Here is a 26224-nt window from a genome sequence, read left to right on the forward strand (position 1 = left end):
TAATTGTTTCTGAGCTGGAAGTATTAAAGAAATAATGGTAATCCCAGCACTTTGGGAGACTGAGGCAGGAGGATTGCTTGCGTCCAGGAGTTTGAGACCTGCCTGGACAACATAGGGAGACTCCATCTCTAGAAATATATATATATGTAGCCTGGCATGGTGATGTGCATCTTTAGTCCCAGCTACTTGGGAGGCTGAGGTGGGAGGATCAACTGAGCTCAGGAGATCGAGGCTGCAGTGAGCCATGATTGTGCCACTGCATTCTAGCCTGGGCTACAGAGAGAGACCCTATCTCAATGAAAGGAAAAAAAGAAAATTTTAAACAATCAAAAACATTATAGTTCTTGACCTTATCCTTTTCTAAAACATACCATGGATATCAATTTTTAATTTTAATATTAGACAGAAAAACCATAATAAAAATGATAGAATTGGATTAAATTGATATATAATTGTTATGTTTGTTATCTTAGGATAACCAGGATTACTGGAATGGATATGATGCACTTGTTTGAATTGAATTTTGGCTCTTGGAATGGAGAACTGTTGAGCAGCATTGCGTTCATGGATTTTTTTAAAGGGAAACTCTGCTTATACTGATTTTAATTAATTTTTATTTACTATAAAGTGCTTATAATTATAAATTAATTAAAATCAGTATAAGATACTTAATAAGATATTCACTATCAGATACTTAATATGGTTATTTAGCGAATATAGATTTTCTCTTAGGAAAATTTGAAATTCAAATGTTAATGGGTTGAAACATGCTCTTCTTCCTCTCCTTTTCTTTTTTCTGTAGATTACTGTGTGGAGCAATGTAAACCAGAAAACTGATGCCATACATGTATTGTAGTGGGCCCATAAATTAGTACAATATACTGGAATTTGTTTCAGCATTTCGGTCCTTTTAATACTGTAAAGTGGCAAGTAAAAAAGTATTTGGATATAATTGCTTTAAAAAATGTTTAAAAAATGCAGTCCCTGGACATGTAAATGCTAGCTGATGTTCTTTTTATAGTTGAGGAAAATGCTACGTTGGGAAAAAAATTAAATGTAGAAAGGAATTTATCTATCTTGCTGTGATTCTGTAGCCAAACCTTAAAAAATATGTATCAAGAGTGAAAAACTTTAGGGTAGGGATAGAGAAATGTATAATGAAGTAATAAACTCTGAGATTATTGGTAATGAAGTTTTAGTAAACTTTACTCGTAATTGTTTCTCCAAAATTGACTTTATGTGTCTTTTTTATTCTCTGGGATAAATGAGCATCTCATGAAGGAACTGTTATGAACTTAATGCATAATTATAAAATTGCCCAGTGGGGATTAGGTGTGATGTATGTATCATTTCCCTGTCAGACTGAGATTAATGATATTTAAGTCATGCCAGAACAGCATTAAGAAATTCTTTTTAAAAATTTACTAGCAAATGTTTTTTCCTTTAGAATGAGGACCTAATTTGCTTCAAAGATATCAAACCAGCAGCAACTCATCATTATCTTGTGGTGCCAAAGAAGCATATTGGAAACTGCAGAACTCTAAGGAAAGATCAAGTAGGACTGGGTAAGATAATGGCAGTATTCTTCATGTTTATATCATCTTCAGTTGGTATCAGTGATGGCAGTGAAGATTAAAAAGAAAAGTACTGTGAAAAAGGAGCACTATGAGTTTTTGAAATTTTCACTATAAAGAATTTTAAATTCATTAAAAAATAGTACAATACTCATGTATTCATTATGCAGCTTCCACATTTAGGAACTCGTGGACAATTTAAAAAAATATATTAACCTTTTCCCACAGTGATTTTGAAGCATATACTAGACATCATGCTATTTAACATTTAAACTGTCCAAAAGATATATTTTTATTTTTATTTTATTTTATTTTATTTTTTTTTTTTTCTGAGACAGAATCTTGTTCAGTCGCCTAGGCTGGAGTGCAGTGGTGCGATCTGGGCTCACTGCAGCCTCCGCCTCCTAGGTTCAAGTAATTCTCCTGCCTCAGCTTTCCAAGTAGCTGGGATTACAGGCATGCGCCACAATGCCTGGCTAATTTTTGTATTTTTAGTAGAGACGGGGTTTCACCATGTTGGCCAGGCTGGTCTTGAACTCCTGACCTCAGGTGATCCACCCACCTAGGCCTCCCAAAGTGCTGGGATTACAGGTTTGAGCCACCGTGCCTGGCCTATTTTTATGACTTTTTAAATGATGGACTTTCTTGACTCTGAAATGAAAGGTGCTATGAAAAATTATAAACAAACAAGTTACGATATGACAAATGAGCTCATATTGCCTTATGGTGACATCATGTTGATACCTGCCTTATAGTCTCCTGTGAAGATAAATTAGCACCAATATTTAATTATGAGTTTTTAGTGATGAACTTCTAGCTTCTGAAAAGGAGATTCTGAATCTTGTCTATTGAGGATGATTGCTCATTTTCCTACTCATGCCTTCTGTGACTTGTCACCTATCATTTTCTAAGACATTTCTAAGCTCACTTCAAATCTGCCTTTAAAAAAGATAATTTCAACTTTTATTTTAGATTTGGGGGTACATGAGCAGGTTTATTACATGGATATATTGTGTGGTGCTGCGGTTTGGGATACAAATGATCTGTCACCCAGGTAGTGAGCATAGTACCCAACAGTTAAGTTTTCACCTCTTGCCCCCATTTTTCTCTCCCACTTTTAGTAGTCCCCAGTGTCTTTTGTTGCCATCTTTTTGTCCATGAGTACCCAGTGTTTAACCTCTCCTTATAAGTGGGAACACGGAATGTTTGGTTTTCTGTTCCTGTGTAATTCACTTAGGATAATGGCCACCAGCTGCATCCATGCTGCTGCAAAGGAGATTACTTCATTCTTTTTTATAGCTGCATAGTATTACATGGTATATATGTACCACATTTTCTTTATCTAGCCTACTGCTGATGGGCACCTAGGTTGATTCCATGCCTTTGCTATTGTGAATAGTGCTGTGACTCACATACAAGTGCATATGTCTTTTTGGTAGAATAATTTGTTTTCTTTTGGATATATACCCAGTAATGGGATTGCTGGGTCGAATGGTAGTTCTATTTTATTTTTTTTGAGGAATCTCCAAACTGCTTTCCACAGTGGCTGAACTAATTTACAGTCTCATCAGCGGTGTGTAAGTGTTATGTTTTCTCCTCCGCATCACCAGCATCTGTTTTTTACTTTTTAAAAATAGCCATTCTGATTGGTGTTGAAATAGTATCTTATTGTGGGTTTGATTTGCATTTCCTGATGATTAGTGATATGGAGCATTTTTTTCATATATTTGTTGTCCTCTTATATGTCTTCTTTTGAGAAGTGTCTGTTTATGTCTTTTGCCCATTATTTCATGGTGTTTTTTGATTGTTTAATTGTTTAATAACTATTTACAGATTTGGGATATTGCACCTTTGTCACATGCATAGTTTGCAAATACTTTTTCCCATTATGTAGGTTATCTGTTTACTCTGTTGATAGTTTCTTTTGCTGTGCAGAAGCTCTTCAATTTGGTCCCACTTGTCAATTTGTGTTTTTATTGCAATTGCTCTTGAGGACTTAGTCATAAATTATTTCCCAAGGCTGATGTCCAGAATGGTATTTCCTGGGGTTTCTTCTAGGATTCTTATAGTTTGAGGTCCTAGATTTAAATCTTTAATCCATCTTGTGTTAGTATTTGTATATGGTGAAATGTAGGGGCCCAGTTTTATTCTTCTCCATATAGATAACCAGCTATCCCAACACCATTTAACTGAATGTGGCGTATTTTCCCATTGCTTATTTTTGTCAACTTTGTTGAAGATCAGATGGCTGTAGGTGTGTGGCTTTATTTCTGGGTTCTCTCTTATGTTCTGTTGGTCTATGTGTCTGTTTTTGTACCACTCTCATGCTGTTTTGGTTACATAGACTTATAGTATAGTTTGAAGTTGGGTAATGTGATGCCTCAAGCATTGCTCTTTTTGCTTAGGATTGTCTTGGCTACTTGGGTTTTTTAGTTCCGTATGAATTGTAGAATAGTTTTCCCTAGTTGTGTAAAAAATGATGTTGGTAGTGTTGAATCCGTAGATTGCTTTGGGCAGTATGGCCTTTTTTAACAATACTGATTCTTGCAGTCCACGAGCATAGAATGTTTTTTCATTTGTTTGTATCATCTATGATTTCTTTCAGTAGCATTTTGTAGTTCTCCTTGTACAGATCTTTCACCTCCTTGACTAGCTGTATTCCTAGGTATTTTTGTGTGTGTGTGTGGCTATTGTAAATGGGATTGTGTTCTTGATTTGAGACTCTCAGTTTGAATGTCATTTGTATTTGGAAATGCTACTGATTTTTGCACATTGAATTTGTATCCCAAAACTTTACTAAAGTCATTTATCAGTTCCAAGAGCCTATTGGTGGAGTCTTCAGTGTTTTCTAGGTATAGACTCAGATTGTTGGTGAGGAGAGATAGTTTGACTCCTTTTCCTATTTGGATGCCTTTTATTTCTTTCTCTTGCCTGATTGCTCTGGCTAGGACTTCTGAAATCTAGAAAGGCTTTGTCATGAGGTTCTGGGATTAGTTTGATCAGTATTTTAAGGTAGCCTACATGATAGATCAGTTGGGCTAGATTTTTAAAAGGTAAGAAACCACTTTGATGGAAAACCTTGATGTGTAGTTCATTAATATTTAGGCTAGTGAATTAACTAACAATTTTTAAACCGTTGATTCTGAATATAGCAAAGTTCCTTAGTCATTTGAAGTTCTATCAGTACATTTGAGAACATATATGATTTATAACTACAGGGCAGCATTTGAGCTTATAACAATTAGGTCCAATTTAGATTTACCTGATTGAAACATTTCATCTTTCTTATTAAAAGTTTTAATTTTCATTCTTATAGTTATTTCTTAGATTTCACAGTTTAGCTTTTTAGGAATTTTTCAATTTATATTCAGCAGAAGTGGACAATAGAGGCTGTTATAACTAGTTTTTATAACTGTTACAAATCAAATGTTGCTAATTTTGAAGCAGCTGGTAGGTATTTGGGATTCCATTACATTTTCTTCTTTGCTTTTGTGTTATATTTGAATATTTCCATACTAAAAGTTGTTGCAAATTAATAATTTTTATATAATTGATAAAGTTGAGGAAATAATAAGCATATGGAAGAGTTCAAGAACACTATCAAGGAATATGACTATAATTGACATTTATAGAACTCCACTTAAATATAGCGTACATTTTTTAAAAAGCATATGTTCACCAAAGTTGACCATATTCCGAGCAATAAAATACAACTCAATACATATCAAATGATTGAAATCTTATAAATATGTACCATTACTGGGTATATCCCCAAAGGATTATAAATCATGCTGCTATAAAGACACATGCACATGCATGTTTAATCCGGCACTATTCACAATAGCAAAGACTTGGAATCAACCCAAATGTCCATCAATGACAGACTGGATCAAGAAAGTGTGGCATATATACACCATGGAATACTATGCAGCCATAAAAAAGGATGAGTTCGTGTCCTTTGTAGGGACATGGATGCAGCTGGAAACCATCATTCTCAGCAAACTATCACAAGAACAGAAAACCAAACACTGCACGTTCTCACTCATAGGTGGGAATTGAACAATGAAAACACTTGGACACAGGAAGGGGAACATCACACACCAGGGCCTGTTGTGGGGTCGGGGGAGAGGGGAGGGATAGCATTAGGAGATATACCTAATGTAAATGACGAGTTAATGGGTGCAGCACACCAACATGGCACTTGTATACATATGTAACAAACCTGCACATTGTGCACATGTACCCTAGAACATAAAGTACAATAATAAAAAAAAAAAAATATGTTCTCTAAAGGCAATAGAGTTAAATTAGGAAAAGAACAAATTCCAAAAAAAGATATACTCTGGCTTAAAGTAATTTGGAGCTTTTTTTGGACTCTATGGTACTAGCTGGCCTAGTCTTGGAAGACTGGCAGTCTCCCAGCTCACACCTGACTTAGAGAAGTAAACATTAACAATAATTTTGTAAGTCTCAATATATCAGCTATCCTCCGTAGATGTTTTTACTTCTTCGTCTTTCAAGGATTACACCATTTAGAAACTATGGAGACCTAATATTTGGCATTGTGCTTTGAAGATCCCAGGTTACCAAAATTTTTCTGGTGGAGGGGTTTATTCCCACCTGAAGGCCATAAAACACTAAGAAAAGAAAGATGATAAAGGAGATGGAATTTGGAAGCCAGAGTCGTTATACAAAGTTTTGGCTAGTCAAGGATAGGCTGACTGCAACGGATACCATATCCTTAATTTGGGCTCAAAGACAAATTCAAAATTTTCTTGTCTTATTAAATCAAACAATTTCTGTTTAATTACTTGGTCTTCCTGATGAGAATGAGTCCTCATATGATCAGATGTCCTAAATAGCCTGCTGTCCTAAAGTCTACCTATCTGTGAGATTTTGTGATAGTGATGTTGCACTGGGGCTCAATTTCAAACTTTATTTCAGTTGTTGATAAGCAAACTTCTCAGTGACTTAAAGCTACTGAGTGTCTTTATTTTTTATTTTATTTATTTATTTTTGAGACAGGGTCTCACTCTGTTACTTAGACCTGAGTGCAGTGGCACAATCATAGCTTACTGCAGCCTCGACCTCCTGGGCTCAAGAAATCCTTCTGCCTCCACCTCTTGAGTAGCTAGGACCATAGGTGTGCACCATCATGCCTGGCTACCATTTTTTTTTTTTTTTTTTTTTTTTTTTGAGACAGAGTTTCGCTCTGTCTCCAGGCTGGAGTGTGGTGGCATGATCTTGGCTCACTGCAATCTCTGCCTCCCAGGTTCAAGCAATTCTCTTGCCTCAGCCTCCCGAGTAGCTTGGACTACAGGTATGCACCACCATGCCCGCCTAATTTTTTGTATTTTAGTTGAGTCAGGGTTTCACCATGTTGGCCAGGATGGTCTCGATCTCCTGACCTTGTGATCCGCCTGCCTTGGCCTCCCAAAGTGCTGGGATTACAGGCATAGACCACTGTGCCTGGCCACCCAGCTACTTTTTAAAAAATGTTTTTTAGAGACAAGGTCTTGCCTTTTTGCCCAGGCTGGTCTCAAACTCTTAGGCTCAAGCGATCCTCCTGCCTCAGTCTCCCAAAGTGTTGGGATTACAGGGGTGAGCCACTGTGCCTGGCCTGAATGTGTCTTTAAATGTGGGTAAACATTTAAACATTTGATAGGACAAGAGTGGAGGTCAGTGGCAATTTGTGAACTTAATGTCTCCTCTAGTGTAATGTTGTGTCTTTTCTGTTTTACAGTTGAGAACATGGTAACTGTTGGAAAAACCATTCTTGAAAGAAATAATTTCACTGACTTCACGAATGTGAGGTGTGTATACTTCCAGATGGAAACCAATATTATACATTATTGACTTTTTTCGAAATGTTATTTCTCCGTGGAAAATGGAAACAGAGGTGGCAGTTTGTGGTTTAAATGTAGTTTTCCTGAAAGTGAGAATATAGTTCATCGGTAGTATAAACGTAATAAAACTTCCTCTTGTGTCTCAATATCTTCCAATAATTTCCACTTGTAGTTTTGACAGACAAGTCTATATGAGCAGTGAGTAGGTAAAACAGTTACTAGTCTACTTTTAAAAAAAATTTTTTTGAGACAGGATCTCACTCTGTTGCCCAGACTAGAGTGCAGTGGCGTGAGCATGGCTCATTGCAGCCTTGACCTCCCAGACTACAGTATCCTTCTACCTAAGCCTCCAAAGTAGCTGGGACCACAGGCGAGTACTACCACACCCGGCTACTTTTAAAATTTTTTATGTAGAGACAGGGTCTCCCTATGTTGCCAGGCTTGTCTCAAACTCCTGGGCTCAAGTGATCCTCCTGCCTCAGCCTCACAAAGTTCTGGGGTTACAGGTGTGAGTCTCCACACCCAGCAAGTCTGCTTTTCTTTGTTCCATATGTGCATTCCTATAAAATTGTGTGCAAGTTGAATTTTCTTAGGAAAATTTTATATGATTTAAAAAGCACATGATTATAATTCTAATGTGAATTTAACTTGAATTTGTCTGCTGAACTCTGGCGTAAGCACATGATGTTCAATTTTTCAACTTTTTTTTTTGAGACAGAGTCTTGCACTATCCCCTAGGCTGGAGTGCAGTGGTGTGATCTCGGCTCACTGCAACCTCCGCCTCTCGGGTTTAAGTGATTCTCTTGCCTCAGCCTTCCACGTAGCTGGGATTATAGGCGCATGCCACCACGCCTGGTTACTTTTTGCATTTTTTTTATAGTAGAGACAGGGTTTTGCTATGTTGGCCAGGCTGGTCTCGAACTCCTGACGTCAAGTGATCCGCCCGCCTCACCCTCTCAAAGTGCTAGGATTACAGGCATGAGCCACTGTGCCGGGCCTTTTCAAATGTTTTAATTTATCTAAGTAATGTTTTTCTTTTTAAAAGATTTCTGATTTTGCTTCTGTGACCCAAGCAGGTATAATGGAGATTACTTCTAACACTTTCAACCTAGAATTCAGAATAGACTTGAATTCCAATGCCATCCATGCTACTTGTGGTGTACGCTACTTATAATATCTGTGTTAGTTTAGACATGCCATTTAGCCTCTCCAAGATAATACCTGCTCTGCCTGCTGGTAGGTGCAAATGAGATTCTCTGCGTGAAAAATCCTCCAAAAACTGTTAAGCATTACCAAGTGTGATAATGATAAGGAACAGATGGTGTTTGAGACCCTTTGGCCAGAAGCCACACATTTCCTTCACAGTCATAGGATGCTTATTAGAAGAATGAACATTGGACAAAGATTCGAGAGCCCTGAGTCTCAACTCCAGCTTCATGACTGTCTAACTTTGTGACCTTGGGAATATTTTAAACTTTCTGGATCATGGCTTCGCCATCTTTAAGATGAAAAGATTGAGTGAAACTTTGAGTTGCTTCAAGCTACTAGATTACTTGATTCTACATTATATGACTGTTTGGCAGAAAGAAAACCTAGTCTCCTCTTCTAGGTAGTGGTGGAAATTTCAAAGTATGTACTGCATATCTGACTCCACATTGGTAGTCCCAGAGGATCACTGCTGCAGTATAGCACTTCTCCTATGCCTCCTTTCCACACTTCCACTCACTGATACCTTGAACAGACAAATATTTCTGGGCTTTGATTATTGTTACAGGTGTTTCTTGCTCTGCTGAACATAGGTGGACTTGCAAAACTTTTTGTAAGCTTATTTCTAAGAGTTTAAATCATATTTAAAAAACTTTGTAACCATTTAAAGGAATTCTCGTGTATCTTTTAGAAAGCACATAATTATCATTATCATCTAACTTATTTTAAGTATTAACCAAGAAACCTGGGTGATGATGAAAGTTTTTTGTGATGACATAATTAATCTCACTGCTGAAATATTGTTGGTTTGGTAGGAAATGTCTGAGTACTTTATTAAAGGAAAAAGTGTGCCATCTACTGGCTATGTATTGAATAAATGAACACAACTACTTGATTGTCCAGTGATGTTTTAAACAATTCATTGCAAGGGCGTATTTTAAGTGAATGAAAGCTTAAGATGATAAAGACTGAAGTGATATGACATTATGCCAACTCAGATATCATAAAGATTATACTAAGGCATAATATGCTGTTAAGGCCTTCCTTGATGAGGAGCTTATGTTACTACGAACTTCAACATGAAAAGAAGAGGAAGTGTGTGAATCCTCAGAAGTGCATAAAAAGAAACAATGAGATTTGTGACAGTCTATTTACCTTAGGAACTTGTTTTGGATCTCGTTAAAATTTATGTGTTTCCACCTGAAAAATGACTTTAAACTATTTTAAAACTGGTTTGTCAATCATCTCTTTCCTTTCTATTTTAGGATGGGTTTTCATATGCCACCATTCTGTTCCATTTCCCACTTGCACCTTCATGTTCTGGCACCAGTGGATCAGCTTGGCTTCTTATCCAAGTTGGTTTATAGAGTCAATTCCTATTGGTTTATCACAGTGAGTATTCTTGTTATGTCAGCAGCATACAAAAACATTTAAAATATCCTTTTCGTTGTAGTTTTTTCTTCTCAACAGTAGGTACTTACAGCTCTCATAGGCTTGATTGCCTGTTTTAACATACTGCTTGCACATATCCAAAATAATATTTTTAATTTGGGGGAGTTTCAAGATCATCAGTCTGTAGAGAAGCTATGGCTAAGTCTTCCCCATTGCAAGTAGCGGATACGATGTAGAAGAACCATGGTATTCAGGGTTCTGACTTTGGAGTCAGATCTGGATTCAAATTCTGACTGCAGTGCTTGCTTGAGGGTTCATGTAAAAGTTACTTACATTTTTTAAGGCTCAAGGTCTTTATCTGTTACCTGCATATAGGTAATAGTCCCTACACTTAGGGTTGATAAGAGAGTTGATAAGATAACTTATGTGTAAGACACTTAAAACAGTACCTTGCAAATAGTAAGTAGTCAGGAAATGTTACCTGCTACCTCTATTATATCATCAACATTGTAGAAATTTGGTTTTTGTGTTTTTTGATAGTTCAAACTCCTTAGAAAAGAGTTTTAGTAGTAGCATCACTTACCAGATCTTCGGCCGAAGGTGTTTTTTTTGTTGTTTTTTTTTTTGAGACAGAGTCTCACTCTGTCACCAGGCTGGAGTGCAGTGGTGCAATCTTGGCTCACTGCAACCTCCACCTCCTGGGTTCAAGCGATTCTCTTGCCTCAGCCTCCCAAGTAGCTGGGACTACAGGCGCGTGCCACCATGCCCAGCTAATTTTTGTATTTTTATTAGAGATGGGGTTTCACCATGTTGGCCAGGCTGGTCTCTTTCTCCTGACCTCGTGATCCACCCGCCTCGGTGTCCCAAAGTGCTGGGATTACAGGTGTGAGCCACTGTGCCCAACCTAAAGCTTTAAGTCTAAAAAATTACAGCATTCTGCTTTGCTAAAGCAAAAGTGGAGTAGAATTCAGCTGTTCATACACCTGTGGTCTGTTTATATACCTTAGTTATTAAGTGGCTCTGGAGTCCCTCTAAGGCCAATTGACCACTAATTTACCAGGGTGTTATTTTATGTGTCCATGATGATAAAGTGATCTATAGTTGCCATATCTGAATAATCATCCAATAGTATTTATTTATCATTAGTTAATGAATGGTATTATTCTAGTCATAGTACAGAAAAATTTAAAAAGTGTCTGATTTCTAGAAACTTCATATTTCAAACATATTATCCCTGTTTTTAACTTGTTGCCCAGATGATTTCATTTAAATAATATAAAAATACAAAAATTAGCTGGGTATGGTGGTGCATGCCTGTACCACCTACAGTCTCAGCTACTTGGGAGGCTAAGATAGGAGGATCGCTTGGGTCCAGAATGTTGAGGCTATAGTGAGTGATCATGCCAGTGCACTCCAGCCTGGGTGATGGAGTGAGACCTTGTCTCAAAAAATAATAAAAAATTAAATAATATGTAAGACACATATATATGTATGTATATGTGTGTATGTATTTGAAATTTTAAAAAGTGGAATATTCTGCTGGACAGCTGGGTTTTTTTTTTTTTTTTTAAACAAAGTTTGTGTAATAGAAAAGGTTTTTTTTTTACCCTATTTGTATTTCTAATTTTCTATAAGAGCTTTACCTTTATAATAAAAGATGAATGAAAATACATTTTTGTAATGTTTTGACTGTATTTTCTTACAGGAAAGACTTTTTTACTTGGAAAACATCAATGTATAAAATTATAAGATATGTTGTTGGTTCATCCTGAGAATCTGAACTCTTCTTAAATCTGACTTTGTTAGAATATCTTATGAGACTTTGAAAAAAATCAAGATAAAGAGATTGAAGTTAATTTCAAAATCTTATATAATGATCCAGATTATATAGTGTGATTGAGAAAAACACTGAAATGATGTAACTCACAGACTTTAGTTTACCTTTTTTAAAAAATAGACTTCATGTTTTAGAGCTGATTTAAGTTCACAGCAAAATTGAGTAGAAACTACAGAGAGTTCCCATGCACCCCCTACCCCTCCACATGTACAGTTTCCTCACTATCACATCCTACACCACAGTGGTAAATTTGTTACAATCGATGAACCCCATTGATAAATTGTTATCACCACAGTTCATAGTTTACTTTTGAGTTGACTCTTGGTTTTACATTCTGCGGGTTTTGATAAATGTATAAGGACATGTATCCACCATTATAGCATCATACCTAATAGTTTCACTGCTCTAAAAATCCTCTGTATGCTGCCTATTCATCCCTCCTTCCCCTTGAACTCCTGGCAACCACTGATCTTTTTATTGTCTCCATAGTTTTGCTTTTTACAGAATGTCATATGGTTGGAATCCTACAGTATGTAGCCTTTTCAGATTGGCTTCTTTCACTTAGTAATATGCATTTCAGGTCTTACTTTACTTTTTAAAACTTTAGTGTTATATTTATTTTCCTTTTCTTCTTGAAACTTATTAATGAATTTGCAATGTAGGCAACAATCTGCCTATTTATATACAATGTAGAATAATTGTATATAGATATTATATTATACTGAGAGATTTTTGTAAGATATTTTTAGGAACAGAATATGTAGTACTCAACTCTTCTAATGTGGCATATTATAATAGGGATACCAGTAGAATTATTTGATAGAGACTATGATATCTAGAATTAAAAAGTATTTTTTTTTAAATTACAGGCTGATCACTTGATTGAAAAACTAAGAACATGAAAATGTCAAGAGTGGAAGATTTTTCTAATCTTGGTTCAGCACAAAGTGATGTTTAGGTCCCTTTTAAGTCTAATTGCAATTTTAAGATTTGTTGGGTTTTATGAGAGGCTGTTACTTAGTGACCTTAAATCTTTTCTGAATGTCTGTTTCCTGAGATCTTTGATACAGTTATATCAGTATTTTGTTACTGACTTGTTTCAATGGTTACTTGTATAAGGATTTTATATATATGATATTATAGATAAAATCCTGTTTAAGACAAATTCTGTTAATCAAGAAGGGCTCTGTATTTTTTTAAATTAAAATATTTTCACTTCTCAGTAAGTAGTCAATTACTGTAGTGATTTATTTATGTGAAGAATAAACTACTATAGAAAGTACTTTATTGGAACCTTTATTACTGTGAAGGAGAAAAAGAACTTAGCTATTTCTTGACAGTTCTATAGTTTTACACATAAATTTTCAAAATAAAAAATACCATACTACACAATGATCTCTGATCTTGCTGAGGGAAGGAATGATATATGTGCCGCGTTTTCCTCAAATTTCAGATGCCAGTTTTCACTTTTTGAAGCCTTGCATCTTTTTAATAAATCTATCCTGAAAGCTACATAATGTATATAATTTCTATCAGTGAATTTACAATAACTATCAAATTGGCTATTAGAATTCAGTATAATGGAATTTTGCCTCTAACAACATAAAGGGGGAAGAAACGTAAAGTGGTTCTCTTAATAAAACTAGCAGAAAATGTTGCATATTTATGGCATGTTTTTGTATCAAAGAGAAATTAGAGGTTAAACTTTGCTTTTATAATGAAAAAGGCCTGATTTGAAAGTAGAGATAGGCTTAGATGAGAAAAATTGATAACACAATATTAATACTATTGATATATCATTTCATGAGGTATATTTTGTTAGAAATTGTTTTTTTGGTGCTAACCTACAGGCACAGTAGTGAATATGAATGAAGAGTAGGTGCTGCAAGTTAATCCTACATTGTGCCAATATATAATATTACCATGCATATGAATATGAATAAATGAACATGAGGATTAACATATTGTTGAAAATAGACTGAGGTACTAGTTTTCTTTCTTTTTTAGAGGGGGCATGATATTAAACATAGTTTTAAGTAACAAATTACTTATTAACAGTTATAACATGTGGAATCAGTACTGTTTTATTTGTTCATTAATTTATTCATTCAGCAAACATTTGTTGAACATTTAATGTGTACCCGATATTGCCAGGATCAGGAAATAAAGAAATAGAAGACATTCAGCCTGCAATTGCTAGAAGAGGCCAGAAGAGGCTGTGAAGGGATAAACACTTCTGAGAGTGGGGGGTAGTAGAACTGAGTATTCAAGACTGAGTGTTAGGCAGGTAGACAGTGACTGGTTAGGCTGAGAAACCCATAAGTACTTTCCTTGAGTTCTGCTTCCACTATTACTTACTTTACAATGGATGTTAATGTTCAGATTTCATCTTATTTACTAAAGGTGGAGAAAGGATGTGGAAGTAGGGGTTATGGGCTCTCAAAAGTAGATTTATAGAGATTTTTTTTTTTAATCACTGTTTTGTGATATAGTTCACTGAGCACTTACATAGATTAACAGTTACAAGTTTCCATAAATCAGTTAGACTATAACAAGCTTCAGGGAAAGAATTTTCAACAACTGCAATCGTTGATTATTTTACTATGGGAACTTGCAGGGATATAATTGACAACATTATAACAATAATAGGTAAAATATTTAAGGAATTCTCAAATGCTTTATGGACCTCTTCAAAAATGTGGGTAGCCAATTGATTCAACTTTTATAGGTTTATATGCTCTCATATAAACCTATTTGTTAAAAATCCTTGGAAACACATTTTTAGTAGAGGTTCTCATTTACTTATAAAGATTAATAATAATCAAATTACTACAATTAATATCCATTTAGCTTTTTCAGTAGTCTAAATATTTGGAAACTCCCTAGCCATCTATAACACTAGTTCAAAACAAGGCTAATTCATAACCTGTATTAAAAATGTTTGAAGTGGTATCAAGAGCATTGTTTATGCATGTTGTGATACTATTTGTGGAATTGTATAATGAGCTATTTCAAACTGCTAGAAGAAAATGAAATAAAAATGGAAAAATACTGTCAAATTTTGCCTGTCTGGACTTTTTAAGTAGTACTAAAAACACAAATTCAAATGAAAGATGTTTTATAAATTGGCTGATCAGTGTATGAAAGGTATACTGTAGTGATGTAAACACACCTCTTTCATATAAAGAATCCAAGGTTAAGGGCACAGCCTTTATTATTGTAACACTTATAACTTACATACTTCTAGATTTTGCTATGAAAAAGTCATTTGTAAAAGTTGGTGCCCACAACTTTAATTTTTTAGTATGTACTAGGTACAAATACTCCAGTCACTAAAATGAAACTAATACTTGTTGATTCATCTATTTATGAATCAGCTCTTATCCTTGCAATATAAATACAAACAGATCTGACTCAGCTGAAATCAACTTAATGAAAATATCTAAGTCCACTTCTGATTGAGGAGAATGAGATCCTCATTACATGATTATTTATTTAAAATCACAAAAGTAGAGATGGATTCACAATGAACAATCATGCATTAATTAAACCAATCCTTAAGCCAAATATCTTTTAAGTATAGTATTTTCTATTCATATGAAATAGACATCTCAGGCTTAAAATGTTCCTCCTTCCCAACCTGTTCCTTTTAGTTTTCCCCATCTTCATTAATGGCAACTCCAATCTTTCCGTTGCTCAGGGCGAAAATCTTGGAGTCATGCTTGAGTCCTGTCTCTCACATTTCATATCTAACCTATTAACAAACCTTTTTGGCAGTACCTTCAAAATATATTCAGAATTTGACCACTTCTCATCACTGCTATCACCTTGGCCAAGTTATCATCATCTCTTATGTAGATTGCAGGAGTAGCTTCCTCACTATCTCCCTGCTTTTGTCCTTTCCCACCCTATCGTCTCCTCTCAACCCATTTACACATTCAACAAACAGAACATGTATGCTTGAGTGTTCTGTCAGACCCACAGATCCTAAACACTGCCCTCAGATACACACAAAAAGTTTTGGCGCGGGGTTGTCCCCTTGAAAGGCTCTGAAACAGAAACCAGTTTTCTTTTCAGTGCCCGGTGTCTCTGCCTTTGCTGATACTCATTTTCTCTTTCCTTGAATGTTGCTAGAAACTCTTGACTGGATTTCATGCCTCCAGATGCTCTCTTTCTAACAGCCTCATCAGAGTTCTTCCTAAATTACTGACTAAATTACTAAATTGATCATGCAATTTTCTTATGAAAATTTCACCATTTACCCTGAAGATAATGTATCAGCCTTTTCAGCTTTGTTTCCTACACTTATACCAAAGTGCTAGTCATTTTTACTACTACAACTAAACTGGGCACACCTTTGAAAATCTGTTCCCATTAAAGTCCAAGTTCAAATGTTTCCTAATCCATGAAGTCTTCACTGAAACTTCTCATCCCTAATCTCGGCAATACTGTTTCTTCAGCTTCATTTCATGGTATTTTGTTTATCTTCCTAGAACAGACCTATACAATCTAGCCAAGATGTAGTAGGATATTTCTTGCTACTGGATTTTGAGCTGTTTTGTGGCGGGGGGATTTTTTTAAAAATTTGTCTTTGCATCCCCATTGCCTTAGTCTAGTGACTGACTCATATTCCTGGTAAGTAAATCTGTTTTAATCTCTTGAGTTCCTTAAAATGTTTCCATAATAAACCAAAATCTGATTGAAGACCCTCATTTCAGGCAACTTTCAATCCAAAAATCAAGGGTATAACCTAGAAGTTAGGTGGACCTTCCTGGCATTATGTCCTTCAGGTCAGTATCCATGATCAATATATAACTCAGTTGTGAAATGTCTTCAGTTTCCAGAGAATTCACCCACACTAGGTAGTTCAAGAATTTAATAGCCAAATTTTTACAGGGCTATATAGCTCCAGCCATCTTCCTTATTGTCTTCCTTTACTTCACTCCTTGCTTTTGGAACACATTTCTTTTACTTTCTCATTAGACATGTTTTAACTTTCTCTGAAGCCCTAGTTCTACCCAACATACATAACCCATAGGAAATCACCTAACTTAAGTAGGATTATTCTAGATATTTTCTCAGCTAAAGAGATTCTCTCAAGATTAGTTATTGGCCGGGCATGGTGGCTCACGCCAGTAATCTCAGCACTTTGGGACGCTGAGGTAGGTGGATCATGAGGTCAAGAGATCAAGACCGTCCTGGCCAATATGGTGAAACCCTGTCTCTACTAAAAATACAAAAAATTAGCCAGGCATTGTGGTGGCCACCTGTAGTCCCAGCTACTCAGGAGGCAGGAGAATCACTTGAGCCCAGGAGGCAGAGGTTGCAGCAAGCCGAGATTATGCCACTGCACTCCAGCCTGGCGATGAAGCGAGACTCCATCTCAAAAAAAAAAAAAAAAAAAAAAAGAAAAAATTAGTTATCAATCCAGCTAATAAAAGAAGATGATTTTCTTCTTGTTACATCTTCCTCTGAGAAAAATATTTGAAACACTTTGCAACTTTATCACATAAATTCGCTCCTCAAAGGCAAGTTAGAAGACAATAAAACATGCTATTTACCTGTGGTACCTGAGCCTCCTGGGATTCATAGCCCGTCAATCCATCCTCTTTTTCCTTAGGCAGTTACTCTTAAACTTTCATTGCTTCAGAACCACGTGCTGGGCTTCTTTGTAACACACTCCTAGACCTACTCCCAGAATTTCTGATTCAGCAGGTTTGGGAGTGGGGGAGGATTCTGTATTTCTAAATGACTTCCAGATGATATTGATGCTGTCTGTCCTAGGACGACACTTTGACAACTCCTGCCATAAGTAGTGCTTAAATTTGGCTGCACATAAAATCAACAACTGGAGAGCTTTTAAAAATCTTTATGTCAAGGCCACACCCCAGCCGAATAAAATTTGAATCTGGGGGGATAGATTCCGGGCCTCGGTATTTTTTAAAAACTCCGCAGGTAATTACAATGTTCAGTTAAGTTTGAGAATCTGTGCCCTATAGGATTAAGCATAATTCCCCTTTGGGCCTTGTTAATGGTAGACTCTCAAGAAAATCTCTTTTTTGGGACCTGAGACTATCTATACTAAATACAATAATTTTCCTACTCATGAGAAGCAAATAGGAACAAGAGATAGAGATTACTGGGAATTGTGCTTAAACAAGAATCTGTGTGATTTAACAAGCATGTAGAAGATGACAGGCATACCTACTTTAAATGACTTGCCAGAAGTCTTTCTTTGTTTAGAAATCATGATTGCTTCTGATTTAAAGAAGGAAGGGAGGATAAAAGATATGGCTCAAATGAGGTAAATGTGCTGTAACCTTTGTTACCTCTGGTTCACACGTTCTGCCAAGGGAAGTAATAAATGGCATCCCATTCAAATTGAGTCTCCAGCCTGTTTCCCTTCACATTTTTTTTATGCATAGAACCTGCTTTCCAGGTAGCAAATTAGAGGGCACAGTTTGTAACTAGGGCTTCAAGTTTGTTTCGGGGAGTCTTTAGAAAGAGGATGGGATCTACATTTCTCTGCTTCTGGGGATCTTGTTGGAAATTTGACCTCAAGTAGCTGAGTCATACTTAAATCAACTCCAGCTACTTAAGTCTGAATTGGTGCCTCAGAATTTCAACTCATACAGGCTTGTTTCCTTAGAGTAGGCAGTATTATTTCTCTCTTTTCCTAAATTACCTTCATTAAGATTGACAAGAGGGGAGACCCCTCTGGGACATCAAGAAATTCAAACCTCAGTAATGCTCCGCTACGATAAAATTTGTGCAATTCTTATGTAACTTATTCCAATAAAATCTTATTCTCCAAACCATTCAGAAGCCTCTTTTTACTAATTGCAAAACTCATAGTCTTAATACATATGAAGAGAACTTTTCTCCCTCTTATTGGTGTGCAAATCCCTATAGTTCTTTGTGATACCTAGATCCTTTTCAAGTGTTAGATATGCAGCCTGAGATAGATGCATGGGCAGTTTTGATATTACATATGACCTCTGCTGCTGGGACCTGTTAACTTTCTATTCATTTCTCTGAGTGTGTCTACTAGCCTCAATGCTTAAGTGGCATATTAAAACCAAAACTCAAAATTCCCCTGTCCAATTTCTGATCCTTACTTCCCAGGAATGTCCTCTGATTTTTTTAGTGACAGGCAGCCTATACCATAGTCTTTAATATTTGCACAATAGCTGTCTCACAGAAGGAGCCAGGTTCTAAGAGGTCTGCCCTAGAAGATGGAACATGGATGGAACTTTGGGTCAGTTCCAAGAAGTCAGACTATGAACCTCCTTGCTCCTTATAGTAAAAAAAAAAAAAAAAAAAAAAAAATCCTTACTCTCCTGCTGCTTCTTGACCACTCCTGCAAGCTTAAAAACTTTGAACAGGTATGGCTGTGAGTTCCTCAAAGGCAGTTTAATTGATGTCACAGTTGTTCCACACTAACTCTAGCGGCCTGTGCAAGGTTAACCTCTACTTCTACAACCAGGTATCCAACAATTTAGATTCATGATGTAAATACTCTCCTGCTGATTTTTGAAGTGGAGATTTAGTATAGATTTAGTCCTGAACCGTAGCACAAAGGAGCTGGGTTAAAAATCAGTGACACTTGATTCCATTTGGGTTCTCTAGGCCTCGTAGTCTCATTTGTTGTCTCTATATAGCATTATATTAATCCAGGCATGAAAATCAGCAATTCTTTGATATTCTCTATAAAGTTGCTCCATCAAAATTCCATATCAATTTTGCTGAAGATTTGACAAGTTCTGGGGATGGGGCATATCAAGTACTGCACATCATTCTCCCAACATCTCATTGGTTTTCTGTCCCAACCTTGGTTTCTCTTCTCAAATAGTAAAAGACTTTTTTTTTCTTGCCTCAAAGTACTTTTATCCCCTTTTATGAAGTTTTGGGGTCAAGAGACATCTATGCTTCTGAGAGTCACTTAGCACAAGTGAATTTGAGACGTATTTCTAACAAAAACAGATCTCTTGCTAACAAAAATTCTCATGTGATTTTCTTAAGAAAAATGTCAAGTGCCACTTATTGACCCCATTCAATATGCCAGATGTTATATTCAACACTTTATGAACATTATTTCACTTAATCCTTGTAACAATCCTTTGCAGGAGGCAGTGTGTTTTTCCATTTTTAAAAGAAAACTCGGGCTCGGAGAGGTTAAGAGCACATTGATGGTAAATGGTGGAAGTGAGGTCTAACATTGACACCACAGCCTATGTTCTTAATCACTATCACTACGCATCAACTACTTTTCTGGCACATGCTGCTGGGGATATGCCAGATACATACTCTTTTGTACGTTGTGCAATACCGCAGAGGAATGGAAAAGAAATAGCTCTCAATGGGGCAACGGGCTCAGTACTCTCAAAAGCAGAAACAGCCTGGAGTGAAGTCTTGAGCCTGTAATTGTAGCACTTTGGTAGACTAGGGTGGGAGTATCCCCTGAGCCCAGGAGTTCAAGGTTACAGTGAGCTATGATTGCGCCACTGCACTCACCTGGGTGACAGAGCAAGACTGTCTTAAAAAAAAGTCACATATATACATGGAATATGCAATTAAAATATATTTTATAAACTATCTGCTATGAAACCTGTGCCAGTGTGAACTTTCTCCAAATTTTAATTTATGGTTGTCTGTGGATTTAGTCCTGAGTCTAACAAATAACACAACCTAATAATTATTGCCTACTTTGAGGAAGATATTATTTTGGTTTTTGTTAAGAATAGAGTGAACCATAAGAGATTATCTCAGACCTCAAGAGTTTTTCCTAGTTGGCTTATAAGGCATGTGCTCTCGAAAAGTTGTTACATAAATACTAAAAGTATACTAAGTGTTAAATGACTGGTCCAGCTAAATCAGTTCCCGAAGACTGTGCTGGTTAGACAAGTCTACAAGGAAATGGTGAAATTTACAAGCAAATGGTGAAATTTCAGTCCTGTTTTGAAGAACGGGTTTTGAACGGCTGTAGAGAAACCTGGAAGTACACTCCAAGCGGAAAAATCACTGGGAAATATACTGTCTTACTATCATACGCCGCTCCAGAAAACCACGCAGGTCCATGCCCCAGCTACTAGCGCTGGGAGACCCCCAACCACTAGGCACTCGCAGATGAGGAAGCCCCTCCCACAGGGCCGGGGTTTCGGACTCGGAGCGCGAGAAACATCGAGATAGCGCCTGCCTCGCCGAGCTTCCGCTTCCGGCCCTTCAGGCTCTGTCTCCGTTTTGGGAGAGAGAAAGAGGTGGGACCTAGCGCGGGCCGCGCAGGCGCACGGTGGGCAGCTGCAATGGCGCCGTCGTGTACCCTTAACAGGTATCTGCTGCTCATGGCGCAGGAGCACCTGGAGTTCCGCCTGCCGGTGAGTCTGTAAAGTCCTCCGCAACTTCCGACGGAAGAGGACGCTGGAGTGGAGTGGGTGTGTGGGTGGAGGTGATTTGCATAGTCCCAGGAGGCTGGGATTCGGGGGTCTGTGCTGGTCAGCGCGGGTCACGTGTCCCCAGTCTTCGGGCGGGGTGAGCTTGGCGGAGGGTGTGTGTGAGAGAAGTCCGAGACCAAACCCCTTGGCCTGCTTAAACGTTTTCATTCATTCGTTTGCCCGTGTACCAAGTACCCGAGTTAGGCAGGTGAATATGACCGGTCCTCTCACTCCTGGAGCTCTTTGTCTAGCGGAGGATAGAGAGATCTAGCAAATGCTCAGGCTAGTGTTTTAAGTATCGGAATCTGCGGATCAAGCTCAGTGGAGGGGATGGTGGTAGGGATTAGATAATGGAGCACTTGAGAAGAGTGTTTTATTTATTCAAGAAACGTTTCAGAATGCATGTAGTCGAAGATGCGTACACTGGGCATATAACGATGATGTAAACAACCTCTGCCCTCTAGGAGCTTACTGTTTAAAGGCAGAGCAGACACATAAGCGTTGAATGACAAAATAGCGTTGGTAAGTGCAGTGATAGATGCACATGGAAATATGAGAGGACATGGAAGGGAAGTCTAATCTACTTGAGGGGTTGGGGATGTTGGCCTTTAAGAGGGCTTCCAGAGGAGATGACACTTGAAATAAAGCATGAATAGGAGTTAGAGGACCAAGGGGAGAAATCAGTAAATTAGAATTACAAGCTGTTCATTATTACTGGATCACTAGTTATGTGACCGAGAGTGGTAAAAAGAGGGCAGGGGAAGTAGAAAGGGGCAAGAAAATGAAAGCCTTGAAAACCCTGGAGCTTGGAAGGGGGATTTATTGAAGAGCCTTAAGTAAAAAAGTGACCACAAAATTAAATCAGTTTGACAACACTATGGAGGATGGATTTGAAAAGAGTAAGACTTGAGCCAGAGACTAGTTAGGAATCTGTCGGAATAGTCTTGTTAATAGAGTAAGAAGGTCTGACCTACAGCAAGGGGTAAGAGGATGGGATAGACTGGGAAAATATTTTGACCATACAGTAATTAGGTCTGGATTGATTGAATATGTGGGAAAGGGGCACCAGTCAGGTATGACTTCTGGGGTGTATATAGGTAGGAGTGTCTCCATTTAATATAGAGAACATAGGCAGATGTAAGATTTAAATGTTGTTTACACTGAGTTTGATGTGCTCGTGTAACATCAACCTGAGATGACCAAGAGGCAGTGGATATATGAATATGCATAGAGTATGGAAGAGTGATCTAGACTAGTGATAAATATTTGGGAGTCTTCTTCATATGAAGACTAGGAGGGGGGATGAAATTACTCAAAGGGTAAGGTCAAAAGAATAGTGGGCCAAGTATAGATGCTTGGTGAAGGGGTGGCCTACCCCTCCACACCTGTGGGCGTTTCTCATTAGGTGGAACGAGAGACTTGAGAAAAGAAATGAGACACAGAGACAAAGTATAGAGAAAGAGGAAGTGGGCCCAGGGGACCGGTGCTCAGCATACAGAGGACCCACGCCGGCACCGGTCTCTGAGTTCCCTTAGTATTTATTGATAATTATCTTTACCATCTTAAAGAAAAGGAAGTGCCAGGATAATAGGATCATTATAGGAAGAAAGTCAGCAGTAAGATATGAATAAAGTTCTCTGTGACATGAATAAGTTTGAGGAAAAGTGCTGTGCCTTGATATGCATATGTAAACATCTCCATAAACCTTTTTAGTGCATAAAGAGCAGCATTGCGCTAGCAAGTCCAGCCTTTTGCCCTAAGGCGGTTTTCTCCTTTCTCAGTAAACAGAACATACAATCGGATTTTATACTGAGATGTTCCATTGCCCAGGGACGGGCCGGAGACAGATGCTTTTCTCTATCTCTCAACTGCCAACAACCGCCAAGAGGCCTTCTTTCCTCTTGTACTGGTCCTCCTCAGCACAGACCCTTCATGGGTGTCAGGCTGGGGGACAATCAGGTCTTTCCCTTCCCACGAGGCCATATTTCAGACTATCACATGGGGAGAAACCTTGGACAATACCTAGCTTTCCTAGGCAGAGGTCCCTGCGACCTTTGGGAGTGTACGTGTCCCTGGGTACTTGAGATTAAGAGAATGGTGATGACTTTTAACCAGCAAGCCGCCTTCAGGCACTTGTTTAACAAAGCACACCCTGCACAGCCCAAAATCCTTTAAACCTTGAGTCACTACAGCACATGTCTCTTGCAAGGACAAGGTTGGGGGTAGGGTCACAGATTAACAGCATCTCAAATACAGAGCAAAATGGAGTCTCTTATGTCTACTTCTTTCTATATAGACACAGTAACAGTCTGATCTTTCTTTTCCCCACACTTGGAAGCATTGATATTAAGGGAAAGTCGGAGGAGGCCATGAGGAAGATGGGCAAGTGCCAGAAGGTGTGAGACTGCAGAAATCAGAAGGGTAAAATTTTAGGAAGCAGGGACAAATGGATAATGTCGAATGCAGTTGTTTTTTAGTGAGAAAAGAGTGAAAAAGTGTTCATTCATAGTCCCAATTAGAAGATAATTAATTGGTGAATTTTCCTAAAGCCGATATGTTGAGTTTTAGTAGGAGAAGCCAGGTGGCTTGGTTTAGTAGTCACGGGAAAGTGAGGAAGGGGAGATAGGATAGACTCAGTGCCCTTAGCTGGAGCATGAGGGAAAGTAAGAAATTGGTTAACAGTTTGAGGAGGACCTAGGGTGAAAGGAGGATTCTCCCCATGGAGAGAATGAGATTGAGCTTAAGTGTATTTGTAGGCTGATGGGAAGAGAAGGGATAAAAGGGCATGGTGGGAGGGGTTCTCTTTTCAGTAGGAGGGGAGATTGGACAATGAAAGTTATGTGGGTGTGGAGTAGTTGCCTGAGGGCCTGTTTTGTAAGTAATGAATGAGTGGAAGTTATTTCTTGAGAGATGATGGGCCAGTAGTTGAATGTGGAAATTGAGACAAATAGTAAAACTTGAAATAGTCATTGAGAGCAAAGGGGAGAGTTGACAAGGAAAAGTAAAATGATTAAGTGGAAAAGAGCATGGGTATTAGAGCAATGCTGAAAACCAGCTGAAGGTGAAAGTCGTATATCTGTAATCATGCTAAGATTCTGTGATTTTCTTCAGTTGTGTTTAACTCATTGGCCTTAGGAGTCACGAAGGAAGAGTGTGGCATTGATTCAGTATTAATGTTTTGAGTTTTGTGGAGGAAATAAATTTTTAATTAAGTCTTAATTGACAGAGGACATGTTCTGTTGGTGAAGAGGATTGGAAAGTCCCCTTCTGTGAGAAACAGAAATAGGCTTAAAGGCACAGAGGTGTGATTGGTTATGATAATTTGGAAGACTTGGGGAGGGAGGTTGAAGTAGTGGGCATTGAGACCAGAGAGGTGGTAAGATCTAGATTTGCAAATGTTTTGACACCATTCTAAGGAGTTTGGATTTTTTTTTTTTTTTTTTTTTTTTGAGACGGAGCCTCGCTCTGTTGCCAGGCTGGAGTGCATTGGCGCGATCTCTGCTCACTGAAAGCTCCGACTCCCCATTCAAGTGATTCTCCTGCCTCAACCTCCCAAGTAGCTGGGACTACTGGTGTGCGCCACCACGCCCAGCTAATTTTTGTATTTTTAGTAGAGACAGGGTTTCTCCATGTTGGCCAGGATAGTCTCGATCTCTTGACTTTGTGATCCACCCGCCTCAGCCTCCAAAGTGCTGGGATTACAGGCATGAGCCACCGCGCCCAGCCAGGGGTTTGGATTTTTAGATTTAATGGGTAGCCACTGACCATTTTTCATTTTAAGCCAGGAAGTGACAAGATCATTTGTGTTTTAGAAAGATAATTCTGAAGTACCAGAGAAAAGATACCACTTAGAGAATACTGGACTAGAACTAGAGAGGCTCAAGATTGTGTGTAAAGTAAGGCAATGCAGTGCCAGTGGAGTGGTTAGACTGTGGTCTCCAGCATAACAACCTTAGTACTTGGTGATTTTTACTTGTTCTTTCCATTGTAAATTCTTCTTAGTCAGCGTTATTACCCTTGTGCCAGTTTATTCTTCCAAAAATTCTGTTCTGTTTTACACCTTCATTCTTCTTAAGATGAAAATCTTTAGTCAGGCATTCAGGGTCCACCACTGTGTGGTTCTTTCCTTTGTGCTGTCACTTCCCACCTAGTCCTTAGCGCTGCCAAAACTGACTCATTATTCCCTAAATTCCTGCTTTCACCTTTGCTCTCTGTGTTTCCTTTAGTCTGGTTTGGGTCTTTCCCATTCTTTATTGATTTTTACATAGTATTCATCTAAATAAATCACATATTTATTTCTTTTAGCTTTATATGTTTTACATGTTTCTTTTTCAGATCCAGTTTCCTTTTTGTAGTTTTTCCTCCTCTGCCAAAATTCTTATTTTTTTCTTGAATCCCCTTCAATATAGAAAGCATAGTTATGTTAAAGTATATGATAAAAGGGATCCTGTGGGTCTGTTTCTATTGTTTCTTTTGGTTCTCTTTAATATAGTGTGCTGGGCTGTTTTTTAAATATATGCCAGATGTTGTATTTGAAAATTTATTTGAAAACATAATTTGAGGGCTGGGATGATGTACATCCTCTTGAAGAAGATAGGAACACGTAGGAGCATGAGGAATCTAGGATGGATTTAACTCATTTTCAAGCGTTAAGCCCTGTTCATGTTCTGATTCCCATGTACTCAGAGTGTAGCTTTTTGACATGCTAGTGCAAATTAGGTGGTTCATCAAGTATCCTTTTCTCCCCCTGGGTGGCCCTTTCTCTTTTTTTCCCTTTCTATGGGCACTCAGAAGGGCTGTTCATTCTTGCAGCTGTTATTGGATTTGTAAATATCTCAGGGAAAAAGCGGCTCCACCTTGGAATTTTTGTCCTCTCCTGGATGTTGGTTTGGTAATTTTGTTATCTTTCTGTGCCTTCAATTAGATGGCCAACTTTTC

At 37.8% G+C, this 26224-nt stretch overlaps 2 protein-coding genes across 2 annotated transcripts in view; both read left to right on the forward strand.

The window, feature by feature from the left end:
* HINT3 (histidine triad nucleotide binding protein 3) overlaps window positions 1-14914 on the forward strand; it is a 28127-nt gene extending 13213 nt beyond the window's left edge. The window contains exons 2-5 of the mRNA XM_008007148.3: window positions 1448-1565; window positions 7318-7387; window positions 9892-10018; window positions 12725-14914. Of these exons, the coding sequence (XP_008005339.1) occupies window positions 1448-1565; window positions 7318-7387; window positions 9892-10018; window positions 12725-12757 (348 nt within the window). The 3' untranslated portion in view covers window positions 12758-14914. The remainder of the gene's footprint in view (window positions 1-1447; window positions 1566-7317; window positions 7388-9891; window positions 10019-12724) is intronic.
* Window positions 14915-21111: 6197 nt separating this feature from the next.
* The window catches only part of TRMT11 (tRNA methyltransferase 11 homolog), a 54049-nt gene continuing 48936 nt past the window's right edge, over window positions 21112-26224 (forward strand). Inside the window, exon 1 of the mRNA XM_008007146.3 lies at window positions 21112-21229. Within this exon, the coding sequence (XP_008005337.3) occupies window positions 21158-21229 (72 nt within the window). The 5' untranslated portion in view covers window positions 21112-21157. The remainder of the gene's footprint in view (window positions 21230-26224) is intronic.

This window comes from Chlorocebus sabaeus, chromosome 13 (genome assembly GCF_047675955.1).
Source record: "Chlorocebus sabaeus isolate Y175 chromosome 13, mChlSab1.0.hap1, whole genome shotgun sequence".
NCBI classification, from domain to species: Eukaryota; Metazoa; Chordata; class Mammalia; order Primates; family Cercopithecidae; genus Chlorocebus; species Chlorocebus sabaeus.